This window comes from Pygocentrus nattereri, chromosome 24, assembly GCF_015220715.1.
Source record: "Pygocentrus nattereri isolate fPygNat1 chromosome 24, fPygNat1.pri, whole genome shotgun sequence".
In the NCBI taxonomy this organism is placed as follows: Eukaryota; Metazoa; Chordata; class Actinopteri; order Characiformes; family Serrasalmidae; genus Pygocentrus; species Pygocentrus nattereri.
This window is the reverse complement of record NC_051234.1, coordinates 1,042,245-1,059,298: the sequence shown is the minus strand read 5'-3', so window position 1 is coordinate 1,059,298 and position 17,054 is coordinate 1,042,245. Positions and strand designations below refer to the sequence as shown.

The window sequence follows — 17,054 nt, the reverse complement described above, 5'->3', positions numbered from 1 at the left end:
TGGACTGAGCAGATAAAGAAATGTGTCCATCTTCTGAGCTGAATTGATCCATGTACCTGCACCACAAGGTGGGCCGCAGTGTCGTCCAGCACCAGCTCTGTTACTGCTGCGCAGCACGCTGGTGGCAGAGAGCAAGAGCGGAGCAGGTTTAGCTGAACTGCGTACAACTGGAAGCTTAACTAGGATTCACCACTAAAGACTCTAGATTTGACCTGGACACCTCGGAGACTCGACTTGGACTCGCACCTCAGGAACTCGAGACTTGACATGGACTCTGCCTCAGAAACTCAACGCTTGACTTGCACTCAGCGACTCGAGATTTGAGTCAGACCCACTAGTGGCATAAGACTCTACATAAGGCTGACATTTCAGTGACTTGAGACTTGATTTAGTTTCACTTAAGAAATTTGAGACTTGATTTAGACTCATACCTCAGCAAACTGAGACTTGAGTCAAACTTGCACCTCAAAGACTTGAGTTAATATGGATTTGTACCTCTGGGACTCAAGACTTGATTTAGACTCTCACCTCAAACTCAAGACTTGATTTAGACTCAGTCTTCAGCGATTTGAGTCAGACTCACATAGAAGACTTTATTTGGGCTCACGCCTCAGCAAATTAAGACTTAATTCAGACTCACACTTAAAAGCCTTGAGACTTGATTTGGTCTCACCTCAGAGACTAGAGTCTCAAATCACACTCGCACCCCGGAGACTTGCGTAAAGTCACTTTTGAGTGTCCCTCATAGAAAAGCGCTCAAGACAAACGCAGCCCTCTCTACAAATAACAATATAGAGTCCAGATACTGTCTCATTTAGCCATGGACACAGGAGAGGCGAGGCCATGCAGTGCGGTGACAGTAAGGAAGACTTAAATGTATAAATAAATTGTGGTTCAGTGGAATGAATGAGGATGTGCCTGCATGTTATTTGAGCTGTGATGGTTTTTGGAGAAGTTGGGCGGTTTTCGTGACATACAGGAAACATGTGGTTAGATGTGACCTGCCTGCTTCTGAGCTGGATCAGCTAACAATGAGTTCTCTGTGCTTCTGGTTCAATGCAAGAGCCTTCATCTACAGCACTGTTTCCCATGTGCTCTTCTGCACCAACACCACAGTAATAGCTTGAAGAAAAGCTTTTACTGAGATTCTCTTTTGATTGAATCGATGCTTGTCCTAATTATTCTTCCCTTCACAAGCTGAGCAAGAAAACCACAAATGGAATTCTGCCAAAATAGTGCTGTATGTGCTCGTGCTTACCAGCGTAGAGAGACACGGTGTTCTCCTCTGCCTCCACTGAACTCAGCTCCTCAGACACGTGGGGTCTGTGCAAGCGGCCAGCAGCATTAGCACTAGACAGGGTCTCTATGGACGAGCGGTCAGACACATACACTCGCTCTCTGGGGAGAGAGGCACATACAGATTTTAGACTTTATAGGTGCTGTACATGTATTTCCACTCAAACCACTAGTTATTTATTTTAGAAGATATGAGGTGTAAGATTTGGACGTTTTGCACAATGAAGGGGAAGGTCAAAGCAAAATAAGTGAGAAACAGCAGTTTCCAAAAAAACATTAAAACCATGATAGCCAATTTTTAAAGATCAGAGCATGAACTTCGTCTCCTCTGCAGACCAGCTTCTGCTCCGCCGTGTCGAACGGTATAAACTCTCACTGACGCGACGCACAAGCAGAACGGGCTTAAACTTTCCGATAGGGAATGTAATCGGATACAGATTATTTACAGGATTACCCACCTCGATCAGTCGGATAGAAATTGTAGTCCGAACGGCCTCAATCAGACTAGACTATTCCGACTGAGATGCTTACATGGACGTATTTTATTCCGATTGAGCTATTATTCGGATTATTAACAGATTATTAGGCTGCATGTAAACGTGGCTACTGCTAGACAGAGTCTATTTAAGAGATGTCCAGTTTCTACAGGGCTGGCAGTTATCAAGCCTGTGTGTGTTGTTTACTTGATACCGATTATCAACTGAATTTGGTTCACTGGCTGATCGAGTAACTAATGGGGCTTCTACTTTTGTTCAGACCCGTTGGTGTTGGATACGTTTTTTTGTGTTCTTCAGTCAATGAAGCGATAAAGTACAAACTGTACTTTAGGTTTAATCAGGTTGTCCTTGTCTTATGTTCAACTCTGTTTAAAAATCTGAAACATTTATTTCTGACAAATATACAATCAGTATTAATACATTTTCACAGCACTGTGTAAACCGTCAACCTACGTGTGAACACAGCTGGTCATGTTGTTTCACACGATGATTAAATTTAAATACTTAGACTCTCTAGCACTCTTTAACACCTCTTTACCCCAGTCGTCATGATCGGTCAGTTTCTGACCACAGGACCTCTGTTCAGTTACATATACAGATGGTTAACTACTCTCAGCAGTGACACTGGCGTAGTCCCACAACGCTGCTCTTGGCTGCATATCAGCTCAGCACAGGCTGCATAAAAACCACAGCCTGACCACGTTTGAGACACACACACTCGACTACGTCAGTGTCACTGCTGAGACTGCTGACAGTCCGTGACTGAGGTGTCCTTGAGCAAGACGCCTAACCCCCAACTGCTCCCCGGGCGCTGCGGATAGGGCTGCCCACCGCTCTGGGCAAGTGTGCTCACTGCCCCCTAGTGTGTGTGTGTGTGTGTGTTCACTAGTGTGTATGTGGTGTTTCACTGCACGGACGGGTTAATGGGAGGTGGAATTTCCCCGTTTGTGGGATTAAAATGTATCACTTAATTTAAAATAGGACCGTGAAATGTAGCAGTTTTGCATGTATTTGTAAATACATAAATATGAGCAGCCACTTCATTAAGTGCACCTCCTTACATCTATATTTTTTGTTCATTTTATCAGCTCCATTTACTGTAAAGGTGCACATTGTAGTTCTACAATTATAGACTGCAGTCCACCTGTTGGCCTTCATTCACCCTGTTCTTCCAAGGTCAGGACCCCACAGGGCAGGTATTATTTGAGTGGCGGTTCATTCTCAGCACTGCAGTGACACTGACGTCCTGGTGGTGTGTTAGTGTGTGTTGAGTGGATCAGACACAGCAGTGTTGCTGGAGTTGGGCACTATATGAGCAATAAGTATAGAATAAAATCTAGCTGATTTTAGCTAGAGCGCGAAATAATAAGAACATCTACCAAACGTTGATTCCTGAGAAGAAACCAGTGTCTCCATTAACATCCAACGTATCTGTTAGCTCTAGTGTTAGCTTATTGGCTCATCTGAAGAGGCAGCCTCCCTCAGCTGGTTTTGAATAACAAACAGGGTTGGACAGTAACAGAGTAAATGTAATTTGTTACTGTACTTAAGTAGTTTTTTTCTGTATCGGTACTTTACTGAAGTTTCTCCGTTCTGGGCGACTTTTTCCTTTCACTCCACTACATTTCAGAGTCTAATATCCGACTTTTTCCTCCTACATTTTGAGAAATCTGTGGTTCCTTTTGGTTTCTGTGTGTATAAAAACGTAACATGTCAAAACGAAAGAAGCGCAAAGCCAGAGCACCAATCAGGGCCCAGCGGTCACTTTGTTTAGAGCTGGTTTTGACCTGTTGGTCAGACCGACCCAGTGCAGCACGCGGTTCAACGTCAGCGCAGCAGCGTAAAACTTTGGGAGAGTCTGTTCAACATAAATGATGAACTAACCTAACTTTGTGTAAATAGAGCTCAATATAGAAATATGTCCACATATGCAGTCGAGACTGACGCGGCTTTTTTCTGAATTTCTACAAACACCATTTCATTTTATAGTAAATGAGTTTGGGCTGGTTTATGTTTATGAACAGACGCCTACAGATCAACATAGTAAAGGAGCTCATCTGTGATCCTGAGTTTAAAGCCAGTTTTTATTCAACTTAAACTTGGAACTAAGTTGTAAATAAATCTGAAACTGAAACTTTGCTTGTGTGTAAAAAGTGATTTCAGAGCCACTCGGTTCTCCCTGATGGAAACTGTTTACCTTCAGTGTTTTGTGCTTCTGATCATTTTAATAGACGTCAGCGTCACTAATTAATGACGTTCTATTAAAAGACTGGTTTACCAAGAGAGACGCTGGAGGACTTTCACCTGAAATGAGTTCATGAAGCCAGTCTGGTTATAAAAATGATAACAGGACATCAGAGCCAGAATTACTCTTTTAGTACTTTTACTTTATACTTAAGTACATTTGAAGGGAAATACTTTAGTACTTTTACTCAAGTGGAGGTCTAAAGGGAGGAACTTCTACTTTTACTGGAGGAATATTTTACCTTGGGGGTCTCGACTTTAACTCAGGTACATGATTTATGTACTACGTCCAGCTCTGATAACAAAGTCCAGTGGTGTGCCTCCTAAAACAGTTGCCATTATCTAAAAATTCAGCCCATTGTCCTGGGTTAATTTTGGAAAAAGTCAGATTTCCCCATTTTGTAGTTGCTGTTCCCTTTCCTGGTTAACCAGACATCTGTGCAATAAATCTTACGGTTATTTGAATATCAATATTAGTTGTACTGCGCATCCCTAGTCATAAACAGCAAGCGTAATGAGGAAGTCTACTTAAGATTACTGAAAATGTTCATTTTTTGCATAATTCCATTACTAAAGTCATTCAGAGTGGTTTGATGTGAAATGATTCATTGTAGAGAAACTTACAGACTCGGGTTTCTTTACAGTGGTGGTGGTAGGAACCAGGGGTTGCCATGACTACAACACTAATATGCCATTTCTCTTACTACCAAAAATCACGAGGGACCCTACATGTGTGTTCTTAGGTTTTAGATGCAGTGTTTATGACGGTAAAATCTGAATCTAAACATTTTTAGGGGGATTATTTTCCCTTACAACACCCTGCATGTATCCCTCCATGAATTTGATTGAAACTGGTGGATTAACAAGACGCGTTTAGGCCAAATCAGTGTCTCATCAGGCAGAGTTTCCATAACCATCTTGTATAATGACTTTCTGTGACGGAGTTTTTAGAGGCATTGAATCCTTTAGATATTTGGTTGCTATTAGCACCACTGTGAAGAGTACTGACTCGAGTTTCTCTAGAATGAAGCCTTTTATATCAAACCGCTGTGAACGACTGCATCTTAATCATTTTATTCAGCATAAATTCTTAAATGTTCATTAGCACGATGTTAATTACTAAGGTAACTCATACACAGTTCTGGAAGCAAAAGAGGAGCTGTGCTGACCCGTGCAGGATATGCAGGAGCTGCTGGACTCCACCCCAGGCACGGATGAGTGCGCTGGTGTGCGGATCCTGGCACAGCTGGACCAGCACCCACACCGTGCTCCACAGCAGCTTCAGGTCATCCGCATGGAGCATACTCAGCAGCACAGGAACCCCCTCACACTGACACACCTGCTCCCGCACACACGGCACCGGACACAGCAGCCGCAGCAGCTCCGCACTCAGCCTGAAGGGGGCGCACAAACACAGCTACAGTCGTATGCAAGAGCTTAAATACCTCCCGTCGATGAGTTCAGCATATTAGGAAAAAATAAAACGCCAAAATACACAAATAATACAAATATAAATTACACCATAACTTTTGAAAAGGACACATTTTAGGTTTTATTATTATTTCCCCCCAATATTTTAAATGAAGATGATCCATATTGTGCATCGATGTTGATTGTTTAACTGTTTACTCTCATCAACTTACAACAAAATCCTATGGATGATATGGGTGCTTATAAAGTGGTGTAGAAATGCATTGATGCATCATAACATGTTGATCTGAAGGTGGCAAGCCAACTGCTTTATTCTTTATAATCATAATTATTCATCACCACAGTCTTATCAACATAATTGGCTCAAAGGGATTTATTCTGAAGAATCTGGATCAAGACAATTAGTGCATATGTTAATGTATTAATGAGACAGAAATGAATGAAAAATCAATCAAATCTCGTAAGCTGTTAGAGAATTCCGCTGATTTTTCACCAATTTCTGCAAAATTATATTGCAGAGAACAAAGTCATTCAGCAGTTTGATGTAAAGTGCACTGTAAAGAGCCTTAGCCTTCACTTTTTAATGGTGATTTAATCTACATCTTCAAAACTATCTTAAAACAATGTCTCAGGCTTCCATGAGATGTTCTTCATAACCATTTTATGCGAGGACCTTCAGTAAGGAGCTTTCAGTGGCATTAACCCCCTAAAATCCCAGGCTTATTATTCAGTAACTACAGGGACTTTAGGGTAAACAGGCTGAGCTGTTCTTAGGTGACAGAAGTGTGTAATAAAGCTGTGGGCCTGGTGGGGACACTGGCCATTTAAGGGGTTAAACTCTTCAGACGTCTGGTTCCTATCACCACCACTGTGAACAGTTCTGACTCAGTTTCTCTAGAACTAGGCGTTTCACACCAAAGCACCATGAATGACTTTGTTTACATCTTAATGACTTAATTACGCTGAACTTTTGAAACAATGGAATACAGCTACTGCAGAAGCGATGACAGTGTTAGTAGTGAAGTGTAGAGCTCAAATACTGAGCTACAACAGACATGTTTTAGTTTTTGTGCACTATCATGACAAAAAGTGAGAATAGAAAGTGGATGGAAGCACCGATTTAACTTTACACAGCGTTTCAGCTGTTTAATGTAAGAGCACCATATTCCGGACAGTTTTTCCGGCACTTTTCCCATTTCAGTAGTTATTGCAAGTCAAACAGGGTGTAATGACTGGACTCTGCAAAATCTGTCTAGCAACCAAGATGCACTTTGACTGGTCACATTTGGGCCAATACTTTTAAAAAAATAAAACAGCGTCATCCATGTCACCAGTTTGTACAGTCAGAATTCCGTATGCCAGCTCCCACAGAAGCAGCAGTTTTCCCTACACTCTTTTCCCTGTGTTTTATTTTAAGTTTTATGAAATTTAATTGCATAAAATATAAATGAACTGATTGTAAAATTGAGTTATTCTAAACAATATGCGCAGTGAATGAGGCGACCCTGGGAAAAAGCCCAGTAAAGTGGGGTGGTGGTGTGAAGCTGCGGAGCTGAGAGGGTCTGCGGGGGTCATGGAGCTGACGGGATAAACTCCCAATAACAGCTTGGTGTTAAACACACTGCGCTTCATGGTGATGATCCATCGTTTAATGTTCGTTTAAGGGTTAAATCTGATGTTTAAACGAGCTAAAGTGCATTTTAACTGGGTATGAAAGTTTCCCCACCTGTCCTGTTCGGGATGGTACCGGGGGTCCGGTCACTATTTCTACAGATTTGATGCCCAAACCCAGCGCTGATGGTCTTGCCAATCGATTTGATGGAAAAAAGGATATATAACAATGTCTCAGATGTTTCGTTGACAAATGTCAAGAAAGTGGTTTTTATTACACAAACAGGAGAACCTGCAAGTGTACGGAATACCGAAGTGTACGGAATACCGAAGTGTACGGAATACTGAAGTGTACGGAATACGGTGCTCTTACGTTATGTGGTGTAGCCCTGCTTGCTGCTGCTCACATCAGTCTCTGTCTTTGTACAACAGGCCAGCGATTTCTGTGATATTCCTGTTTTCAGAAGAAAGAAGGAGTTTTATATGTGGAAGGAATTTGGTAGACGTTGTTTAGCTGTAGCTAGTCAGCTGCGCTAGAAGCCATTCCTAACTAGCCATATTCCCAAACAAGGAAGCGCTCTTTGATCAGCTGCTGGGACCAGCCGGCTAAGGGATAAGCCAGCTACAGGATGGCAGCGACTTCTGTGACTTAAACGCAAACCAACACTTTTATATGTGAAGTCTATTTGACCAACGAGGTCGGCTAGCAGGCCAAATTCAAATTCAGCTCCATTCACTCCAATTCACTGAGGACTCGCTCACGGGCGCCCTCTGCTGTTCAGCAGTCCTGCTTCTGATATAATGTGGGAAATAGGAAGTGGCCAGGGTCCTCATAAACCGTCTCTGGCAGCACTTCGGAAAACATCCACCTTTAACTGCGGCTCCTAGCTAACTCGTATCTTACGAGTCTGTAAAATTCATACTACATAAAAGTCCTTCTTTCTTCTGTCTTGTAGAAAGACACAGAGGCTGCTTGATGTGACAGCATCTCAGTTAAACCAGTGCCACGTCTTATTCTCGCTGTGTGTCACGACAGTGCAGGAAAACGTACACATGTCTGTTGTAGCTCCATCTCTGAGCTTTATAGTTCACTACTAAAACATTTCAATCGCTTCTGCAGCAGCTGTAGGGAGCGGAAGTGAGTTTTACCCTTAAAACCCGAACTAATCACGAGTCTTGTGAAAAGGGCCCATCTGGTGGAAAATGCACTTGTTAATTTTACCTTTTTGATAACATGTCATATTCCTGTAATATGATAAGAAGGTTCTCCGCAACAGACAGCTCTCCGATCTTCTCTCGGCACTCGGGGCTAAGAAAAGAGATTCAATCGATCAACATCAGTCTGAAACGACCCGTGCCACATTTTAAACGGATTATATTTAAGGCATACCCGTCTGCTACAGTAGTGAGGGCCAGGAGAGCACCTAACAACACATTACTGTCCCGTGCAGAGAGGAGCTTCACAAGAGTCTGTGGACAGAAAGGACGAACTCGTGAAGAAGCATTTGTAGTGAGCTTTATTGTGATTGGCCTTATGTGGTGGAGTGTGTTTACCATTATTATGTGGTGGAGTGTGTTTACCATTATTATGTGGTGGAGTGTGTTTACCATTATTATGTGGTGGAGTGTGTTTACCATTATTATGTGGTGGAGTGTGTTTACCATTGTGCTGTGGTGGTGTGTGTTTACCATTGTGCTGTGGTGGAGTGTGTTTGCCATTGTGCTGTGGTGGTGTGTGTTTGCCATTGTGCTGTGGTGGTGTGTGTTTGCCATTGTGCTGTGGTGGTGTGTGTTTGCCATTGTGCTGTGCTGGAGTGTGTTTGCCATTGTGCTGTGGTGGTGTGTGTTTGCCATTGTGCTGTGGTGGTGTGTGTTTGCCATTGTGCTGTGGTGGTGTGTGTTTGCCATTGTGCTGTGGTGGTGTGTGTTTGCCATTGTGCTGTGGTGGTGTGTGTTTGCCATTGTGCTGTGGTGGTGTGTGTTTGCCATTGTGCTGTGGTGGTGTGTGTTTGCCATTGTGCTGTGGTGGTGTGTGTTTGCCATTGTGCTGTGTTTATCTTCTCAGTGATGAATCGTTTGGTCGTTCTGTCTGTTCACTATATATTCTATCTCCAAAGGTTTGTAGACACTCCTTCTAATGTGCTGTCTAATATTATTCTAAGGTGGACCAACTGCTGACGCAGATTACTGCACTATCTCTACGGTAAGCATTGCCAAGGCATATCATTTGCAACTGAGAAATATTAATATATAAAGTGAGAGTCCACAGTGTAGTGTGATAACACCTCGTTTACAGCTGTCACTGTAAATATGCGCCAAATGGCTAAATAGGGTTTTTTTTGTACAGTTAATCCTCCTCTGGAACATTTATAACCTTATGAGCATCACATTCAATCACCCAGATCCTCTGGTCTTCAGTTATGGACAGTTTCTGACACATGTCTACATGGAAAAAGGAAGAGAAAGTAAAGTTAGTGGAGAGAAAATGGTTTCGGTGTTTTGCTCATGTACACTGATGTGGTAATGCCATTATTTTTGTGACTCACGCATCATAGTCACCAGCTGCTCTGTTTCCAGTGCTTGGTCCCCGTTCTCCAGATATGCACCGGCCACCGAGTCCATGTACTGAAAAACATCAAATGTGTGTTTGATGTGCACATAAAAACATTTCCAAACGCCAGAAATGAAATATGTGTGAATATGAAAACTGTTCTCACTTTTGCGAGATTAAGATTCAAAAACGTACCATTCACTCTCCAGTTCATACATAGAAACTAAGCTGCAAAAATGTCCACTATTTTTGTGATATGAAAACCGACTTATTGACCTACATCATACGGACAAAAGTACTGGGACACATACATTACACCCACAGGAGCTATTTTGGCTTCATGGCTAAGCTTCTGTTGCTCCTGGGTGCTTCCATTTCACAATAATAGCACTTACTGTTGTCTGGGGCAGATCTAGCGAGGCAAAAATTTCACAAACTGACTTGTGGCAGAGGTGGCATCCTATGATTAGCATGACCCATTCTACCACCAGTGTTTGTCTATCGACACTGCAAGGCAATGTGCTTAATTTGATCCACCTGTTAGCAATGGTAGCTGAAACACCTAACCTTAGTAGTTAGGAGGTGTGTCCCAATACTTGTGTCTATATGGTGTAAATCCATTTTAACGGGCATTATAAGGTGATTCAGACTGGACTACTTTTGAATCAACTGCTAATCAGTTTAGAGGACATTTGCATATCGATGTTGTCTGATCAAACCCTCATATCTCCAAACTGGTAACTTTACAGGAGAAGGTATAAACTTACTCTACTGTTAATGTAAGTCAATGGAACCAGATGTTTTTCCAAGTCATTTTAGATCACTTTGGTTGGTCCATTTATCAGGAAATTTACACATAATATACAGGACCAGAGGTACTATCAGGTCATATCAAAACCTGAAAAACGGCAAAAATGGAGATGCAAGGTTTTGTTCCGACTACAGCGATATATCAGACTGAGGGGCACCGTAATAAAACAGCCTGTTCATGATTGAGGTTGGAAATGGGCTCTTTAATATTTTTACTGAGTGCATCGGCATATCATAATTTACGGTTTACCTTTACAAGGTGACTTAATCCATTGAGATCATAGAACACTTTCTGAAAAGAAAATAAGAATAAAAAGGACAAAGAGACAATTAGGCTTCAAGACCTTTTTAGTAAGTAAGTGACTCTTTTTTAATCCCACAAACGGGGAAATTCCACCTCCGCATTTAACCCATCCGTGAAGTGAAACACCCCCCCCGCCCCAGTTCCCTAACCTCCAGCCCACGGCTGCCCCCCAAACACAGACATAATAATGAAAATTTATGGGCATAGACAAACTGCACATAAAAGACGTTAAACCAATGTTTGAGGTATGATATAGAGATAAGGGCAAGTTAAACCTGGTAATGATGCTCTCTTATTAACAGTCTCAAGCAGATGAGAACTCTGAGGACATTTTCAGGTGAAGAACGCTCCAGCCACTCACTGCAAAATAAAAGAAGAAATAATTGTGTTCAAATTTATGAGTATTTGTGTTCAAGACCCCCATTTGAAGTTGCTGTTGTACCAAAATCTTCATAACTTTTTAAAAGAAGGCGCAAATTTAACTTTTAGGGCCCGTCTTTATGCAAAAAACGAATTATCTTGCTTTTCTCAATGAAACTCTTTGATGTAGGATATAAACACTGTTGAAATACTGTTCACTCCTCAGTCCATATAGTCCATATCTGTAAACTAAGCTTTCTAAAATTTGCTATATTTGTGATGTCACAAAATCTATGTTTACATACATCCACAAATTCAGCAGTTTAGCCCCACCCTTTCACGCTGAGGTTATAAGGAATGTTTCAGCTCGGCTTGCTTTTTGAATAAAGGGCAGCCAATCAGAACAGAGTTCATTTACATGGATTAAAATCACCTACTTATGTCTACACTCACAAGCTGATTAAAACTCTGATCCACTCGTACCAGCACAACACACATTAACACACCACCACCACGTCAGTGTTACTGCAGTGCTGAGAATGACCCACCACCCAAATAATGCCTGGGGGTCCATGGGGGTCCTGACCACTGAAGAACAGGGTAACAGAGTATCAGAGAAACAGATGGACTACAGTCTGTAACTGTAGAACTACAGAGTGCAGCTATACAGTCAGTGGAGCTGATAAAGTGGACAAGGAGCCGGTTTTACTGAAGGCCAACTGGACATGCTACATTGGCCCTAGGTGTGAGCGTGTGTGTCTGTCTGCCCTGCGATGGACAGACGACCTGTCCAGGGTGTGTCCTGCCTTCTGCCCAATGACAGCTGGCATTGGCTCCAGCTGCCCCTTCCCCCAACACCCCCCACCCCCCTGCGACCCTGAGGGAGAAGCAGCTAAGAAAATGTCCACACAATGTAAAAGAAAGCAGGTGTGAAATACGAGGTAAAAATAGAGTTAAAAGCTACTGATTGATAGGACAGTGATGAAATAGCGCTGGGGAACAGACCTGCAGTGGAGCCTGTTTTTGATGAGGGCAGTGAAGATGTCCAAGAACAGACCGTGATGAGGGTGACCCGAGAAGAGCCTCTGATCTCTGTATTTTGCACTGTTGTGAAGAAGCACTAGTTAAATTAAATATTTCTCCAAACAGAAAAATAAGAACCACTAAAATAAAAAACTTCATTAAGTACCTGAAGTTATCCAGTTCTGTGGCCTCAGACGCCGAGCACCTCACATTTTTCCTGTCCTCGGTCAGATGGGGGGAGTTCTGTGGCTTCCGGCCTTTACATTGGCCGGTCGTCACCTTGAGTGGCAGATAAAAAGTTCAGCAGAGAGTTTATTACTGCAAATTACACAGCAGAATGCAGAATGGACACTTCCTATACCTGTTGCTTGGAAAAAGGGGCTGAGACGAATGAAAGAAGCCTCTTGAGGTCAAGTAGCTCTCTGAAAATTAGCACACAACATTTCGGTAAACATATGAAGGAAACACGGGTGTATATGAGTACACACACACTATATTTCCAAAAGTATTCGGTCGTCTGGCTTCACATGCATATGAATTTGAGTGAGATCCCATTCTTAATCCATAGGGTTTAATATGATGTCGGCCCACCCTTTGCAGCTATAACAGCTTCAACTCCTCTACGAAGGCTTTCCACAAGGGTTAGGAGTGTTTAAGGGAATTTTTGGCCGTTCTTCCAGAAGCACATTTGTGAGGTCAGACGCTGATGTTGGACGAGAAGGCCTGGCTCACAGTCTCCGCTCTAATTCATCCCGAAGGTGTTCTATGGGGTTGAGGTCAGGACTCTGTGCAGGCCAGTCAAGTTCTTCCACACCAAACTGGCTCATCCGTGTCTTTATGGACCTGCTTTGTGCACTGGTGTGCAGTCATGTTGGAACAGGAAGGGGCCGTCCCCAAACTGTTCCCACAAAGTTGGGAGCATGAAATTGTTCAAAATCTCTTGGTGCTGAAGCTTTAAGAGTTCCTTTCACTGGAACTAAGGGGCCGAGCCCAACTCCTGAAAAACACCCCCACACCATGATCCCCCCTCCACCAAACTTTACACTCGGCACAATGCAGTCAGACAAGTACCGTCTCCTGGCAACCGCCAAACCCAGACTCGTCCATCGGATTTCCAGACTGAGAAGCGTGATTGGTCACTCCAGATAACTCGTCTCCACTGCTCTAGAGTCCAGTGGCGGCGCTTTACTCCACTGCATTCCACGCTTTGCACTGCGCTTGGTGATGTAAGGCTTGGATGCAGCTGCTCGGCCATGGAAACCCATTCCATGAAGCTCTCTACGCTGTTCTTGAGCTGATCTGAAGGCCACATGAAGTTTGGAGGTCTGTAGTGATTGACTCTGCAGAAAGTCGGTGACCTCTGCGCACTATGCCCCTCAGCATCCGCTGACCGCTCTGTCATTTTACGTGGCCGACCACTTCGTGGCTGAGCTGCTGTCGTTCCCAGTCGCTTCCACTTTGTTATAATCCCACTGACAGTGGACTGTGGAATATTTAGTAGTGAGGAAATTTCACGACTGGACTTGCTGCACAGGTGGCGTCCGATCACGGCACCACGCTGGAATTCACTGAGCTCCTGAGAGCGACCCATTCTTTCACTAATGTCTGTAGAAGCAGTCTGCAGGCCGAGGGGCTTGGCTTTATACACCTGTGGCCACGGAAGTGACTGGAACACCTGGATTCAGTGATTTGGATGGGGGAGTGAAGACTTTTGGAAATATAGTGAATTATAAGTGTGTGTTTTTTTTCCAGTAAAAATGTTATATTGGTGAAGCAGTCAAGGGCTTGTAAACCAGTATTGAAATGGGTGGTTTAACTCCACGGCTTACTTCTCCTTAGATTTCAGGAATGATCTATCATGTCTTCTTGCTCGTCTGTCTGGATGAGGCATTTTGAAGGCGTCTGTCTCTCATTCCTGTCGGCAGAAACGAGTGAAGTAGCTTGTAGATGTGTAATAAACTCTAACCAGAGTAAAACAGCATCAGGCCCCAGACAGTTTACTGAGTAACAGACCAGCGTTTGAACTACAGTCAGCAAAGGAGCTGTTTACTAAAGCTTAGAGCTGGGCACTTTGGTGGAAGTGTAATATCACAGTACTTCAAGTTTTTTTATGCATATTTATACGTCACAATACTTATTACAACATATATTACAACATATCGCTAACTTTACAGGAAAAACAAAAAAAAACATACTTTACTTTTAATGTTAGACTTTTTTCCAAGTAATTTTGAGCTGTTTCTTTTGGCCCATTCTTCATGAAATTTACAAACAGTGTAAAGCACAATATGTACTTTTAAATTAGGTCAAAAACTGAGCATTGACAAAAACGGAGATACGAGGTTTTGGTCCGACAACAGCGATACATTACATTACATTACATTACATTACATTACATACAGTCTGCATGCTGCCATCAGCAGAACACAGTGAAATGAATTAGGAGCTAATTTTAAACACTAAAATGGGCAAAAGCAGATTCCCCTCCTCATAAATACACTTGAATGGAAGTCTATTTAAAGGTAAAGGCAGTATTTTGACATCATAGCTCACCTTTCGCATCACTGTTACACACATTAAACACCTTCTTTGAACAGAACCACGTTTCTACTCCCAAAAATGGACACTTGACTTCATCAGAGAGTTTAAAAAACTCACCTAAGTCTTTTAATGAAAATAATCAGACGGTCCTTTTATCTTTTATCGCTCAAGGTCGAGGTTTATTATACCTGTCAGAGTTGACAACAACACCACAAAGACGGGATCAAATCGGGAGCCACTGTGTTTAGAAGTGGGCTGAAAGGCGCCAATCACAAGGCGCGATGCTGAGACGCTGCGGAATAGCCATGGTAACGCCTGACGCTGCGGTTCGAGTTCTCCCCACCCGTATTCGGACAGGCCCCGCCCTACCGCGCTGTGATTGGCTAGTCGTAGCCTGTATTTAGTTTAAATGATTATTTATGGGACTATTTTGTGGATTTGTTCAGTATTATATATATTTTAATATTACCGAAGGAGTAATGTGTTTATTTAACAGGCTAGTCGTTCATATTCAGAACCAGTCTGCTCTGCTCGTGTTGACGGAATACGGGTGGAAAAAGGAAACAAGCTGGAATTCAGCCAGTAAAGGTCCAGTGACGAATCCACTGGGTTTCAATTTGCTCGCTTGACTGTTTGTTTGCTTACTTGTTTGTTTGTTTTGTTTGTTTGTTTAATTGTTGAATACTCCCAATTGCTTGTCGCTATGATTTGCAAAGCTCCTAACGCAGCACGGCTAGTGTGCTGTTCCCCATGCGGTCAAATCTCAAATGGCGTCCCTCCCTATTCCCTATTCCCTACTCCCTATTCCCTGCTCCCTATTCCATACTCTCTATTCCCTGCTCACGAGGCACTCTAGAGTGCCTAATGAGCAGTGGTGGACAGTAACCGAGTAACTGAGTAACATAAATGATGAACTAACCTAACTTTGTGTAAATAGAGGTCAATATAGAAATATGTCCACATATGCAGTCGAGACTGACGCGGCTTTTTTCTGAATTTCTACAAACACCATTTCATTTTATAGTAAATGAGTTTGGGCTGGTTTATGTTTATGAACAGACGCCTACAGATCAACATAGTAAAGGAGCTCATCTGTGATCCTGAGTTTAAAGCCAGTTTTTATTCAACTTAAACTTGGAACTAAGTTGTAAATAAATCTGAAACTGAAACTTTGCTTGTGTGTAAAAAGTGATTTCAGAGCCACTCGGTTCTCCCTGATGGAAACTGTTTACCTTCAGTGTTTTGTGCTTCTGATCATTTTAATAGACGTCAGCGTCACTAATTAATGACCTTCTATTAAAAGACTGGTTTACCAAGAGAGACGCTGGAGGACTTTCACCTGAAATGAGTTCATGAAGCCAGTCTGGTTATAAAAATGATAACAGGACATCAGAGCCAGAATTACTCTTTTAGTACTTTTACTTTATACTTAAGTACATTTGAAGGGAAATACTTTAGTACTTTTACTCAAGTGGAGGTCTAAAGGGAGGAACTTCTACTTTTACTGGAGGAATATTTTACCTTGGGGGTCTCGAATTTAACTCGAGGACACGTCTTCTGTACTTCGTCCACCGCTGATCATGAACATTCATGACATCAGTGAGTGTGAACAGCCAATGAGGTGTTCCGCTCGACAACCAATCAGCACTCAGTAGCAGTCATTTTAGCTGTTAAAACCACAGGAATGTCTTTGCTTTTTAGGTTAAATGCGTCCTTCTGCTTTCTAAAATTAAAGGGAAGTTCTGGGCAACTTTAATGTTTTTTAGCCGTTGAGGACTTGCTCACCGGCGCCCTCTGGTGTTTTGCTGTCATGTTTTTGATATAACAGGGGAAACAGGAAGAGGCCAGACTCCTCATAAACCAGCTCTGATCCGGTCAGTTATACACACAGTGGAATTAATTTACTGTCTGAATACATTTTTGGTAAAGGCCTTTAGTGTCTACCTCATGCTGAAGTGACGTGAGGTTCTAGATAATGACTGAGGATAGTTTAGGAGATGTTTTCAGATCTGAAGGAGCTCCATGTTCTCCTCTCTCTCAACGATGAAAGCTCTCAGTGCTGTTCATCTAATGCGGACAGTTTTGGTGGGCAACCAGGTCTTCCAGGTGGTCATTAGGAGTCTCATTTTCTCCAGTTGTTTTACTTAATTTTCTTTGACTTTCTCCTGGATTATCTTAAATCTTATCTCCTCAGAAATAGGTGCACAATAAAGACACTGGCTGCATTTGCTCGTTTGCTAGATGCCTGTGTGAATGTTCGTGCCTGTTTAAAGGGGAACCGAATGTCCGTGAGGTCGCAGCTGTAACAGGTTGGTTTGAAGATGGGAAGAACGGAAGAGCTGAAGTGGCAGCAGGTGCAGGTGATATTAGGCTTAGTCTCAGACGC

The 17,054-nt window shown here is 42.6% G+C and overlaps 1 protein-coding gene across 3 annotated transcripts in view; it reads right to left on the bottom strand.

Moving 5' to 3' along the window:
• The window catches only part of nek10 (NIMA-related kinase 10), a 34,484-nt gene extending 19,614 nt beyond the window's left edge, over nucleotides 1–14,870 (bottom strand). The window contains exons 1-14 of one of the 3 annotated variants that reach the window (XM_037533939.1): nucleotides 14,786–14,870; nucleotides 13,957–14,042; nucleotides 12,489–12,549; nucleotides 12,294–12,406; nucleotides 12,110–12,208; nucleotides 11,020–11,104; nucleotides 10,691–10,732; nucleotides 9,626–9,704; nucleotides 9,454–9,521; nucleotides 8,470–8,549; nucleotides 8,302–8,388; nucleotides 5,207–5,431; nucleotides 1,259–1,398; nucleotides 57–118 (exon numbers count right to left, since the gene is read on the bottom strand). In XM_037533939.1, coding sequence (XP_037389836.1) covers nucleotides 57–118; nucleotides 1,259–1,398; nucleotides 5,207–5,431; nucleotides 8,302–8,388; nucleotides 8,470–8,549; nucleotides 9,454–9,521; nucleotides 9,626–9,704; nucleotides 10,691–10,732; nucleotides 11,020–11,104; nucleotides 12,110–12,208; nucleotides 12,294–12,406; nucleotides 12,489–12,549; nucleotides 13,957–14,018 — 1,203 coding nt within the window. In that variant the 5' untranslated portion in view covers nucleotides 14,019–14,042; nucleotides 14,786–14,870. The other 2 variants (XM_037533941.1, XM_037533940.1) reach the window with 2 other exon arrangements.
• Nucleotides 14,871–17,054: the final 2,184 nt, after the last annotated feature.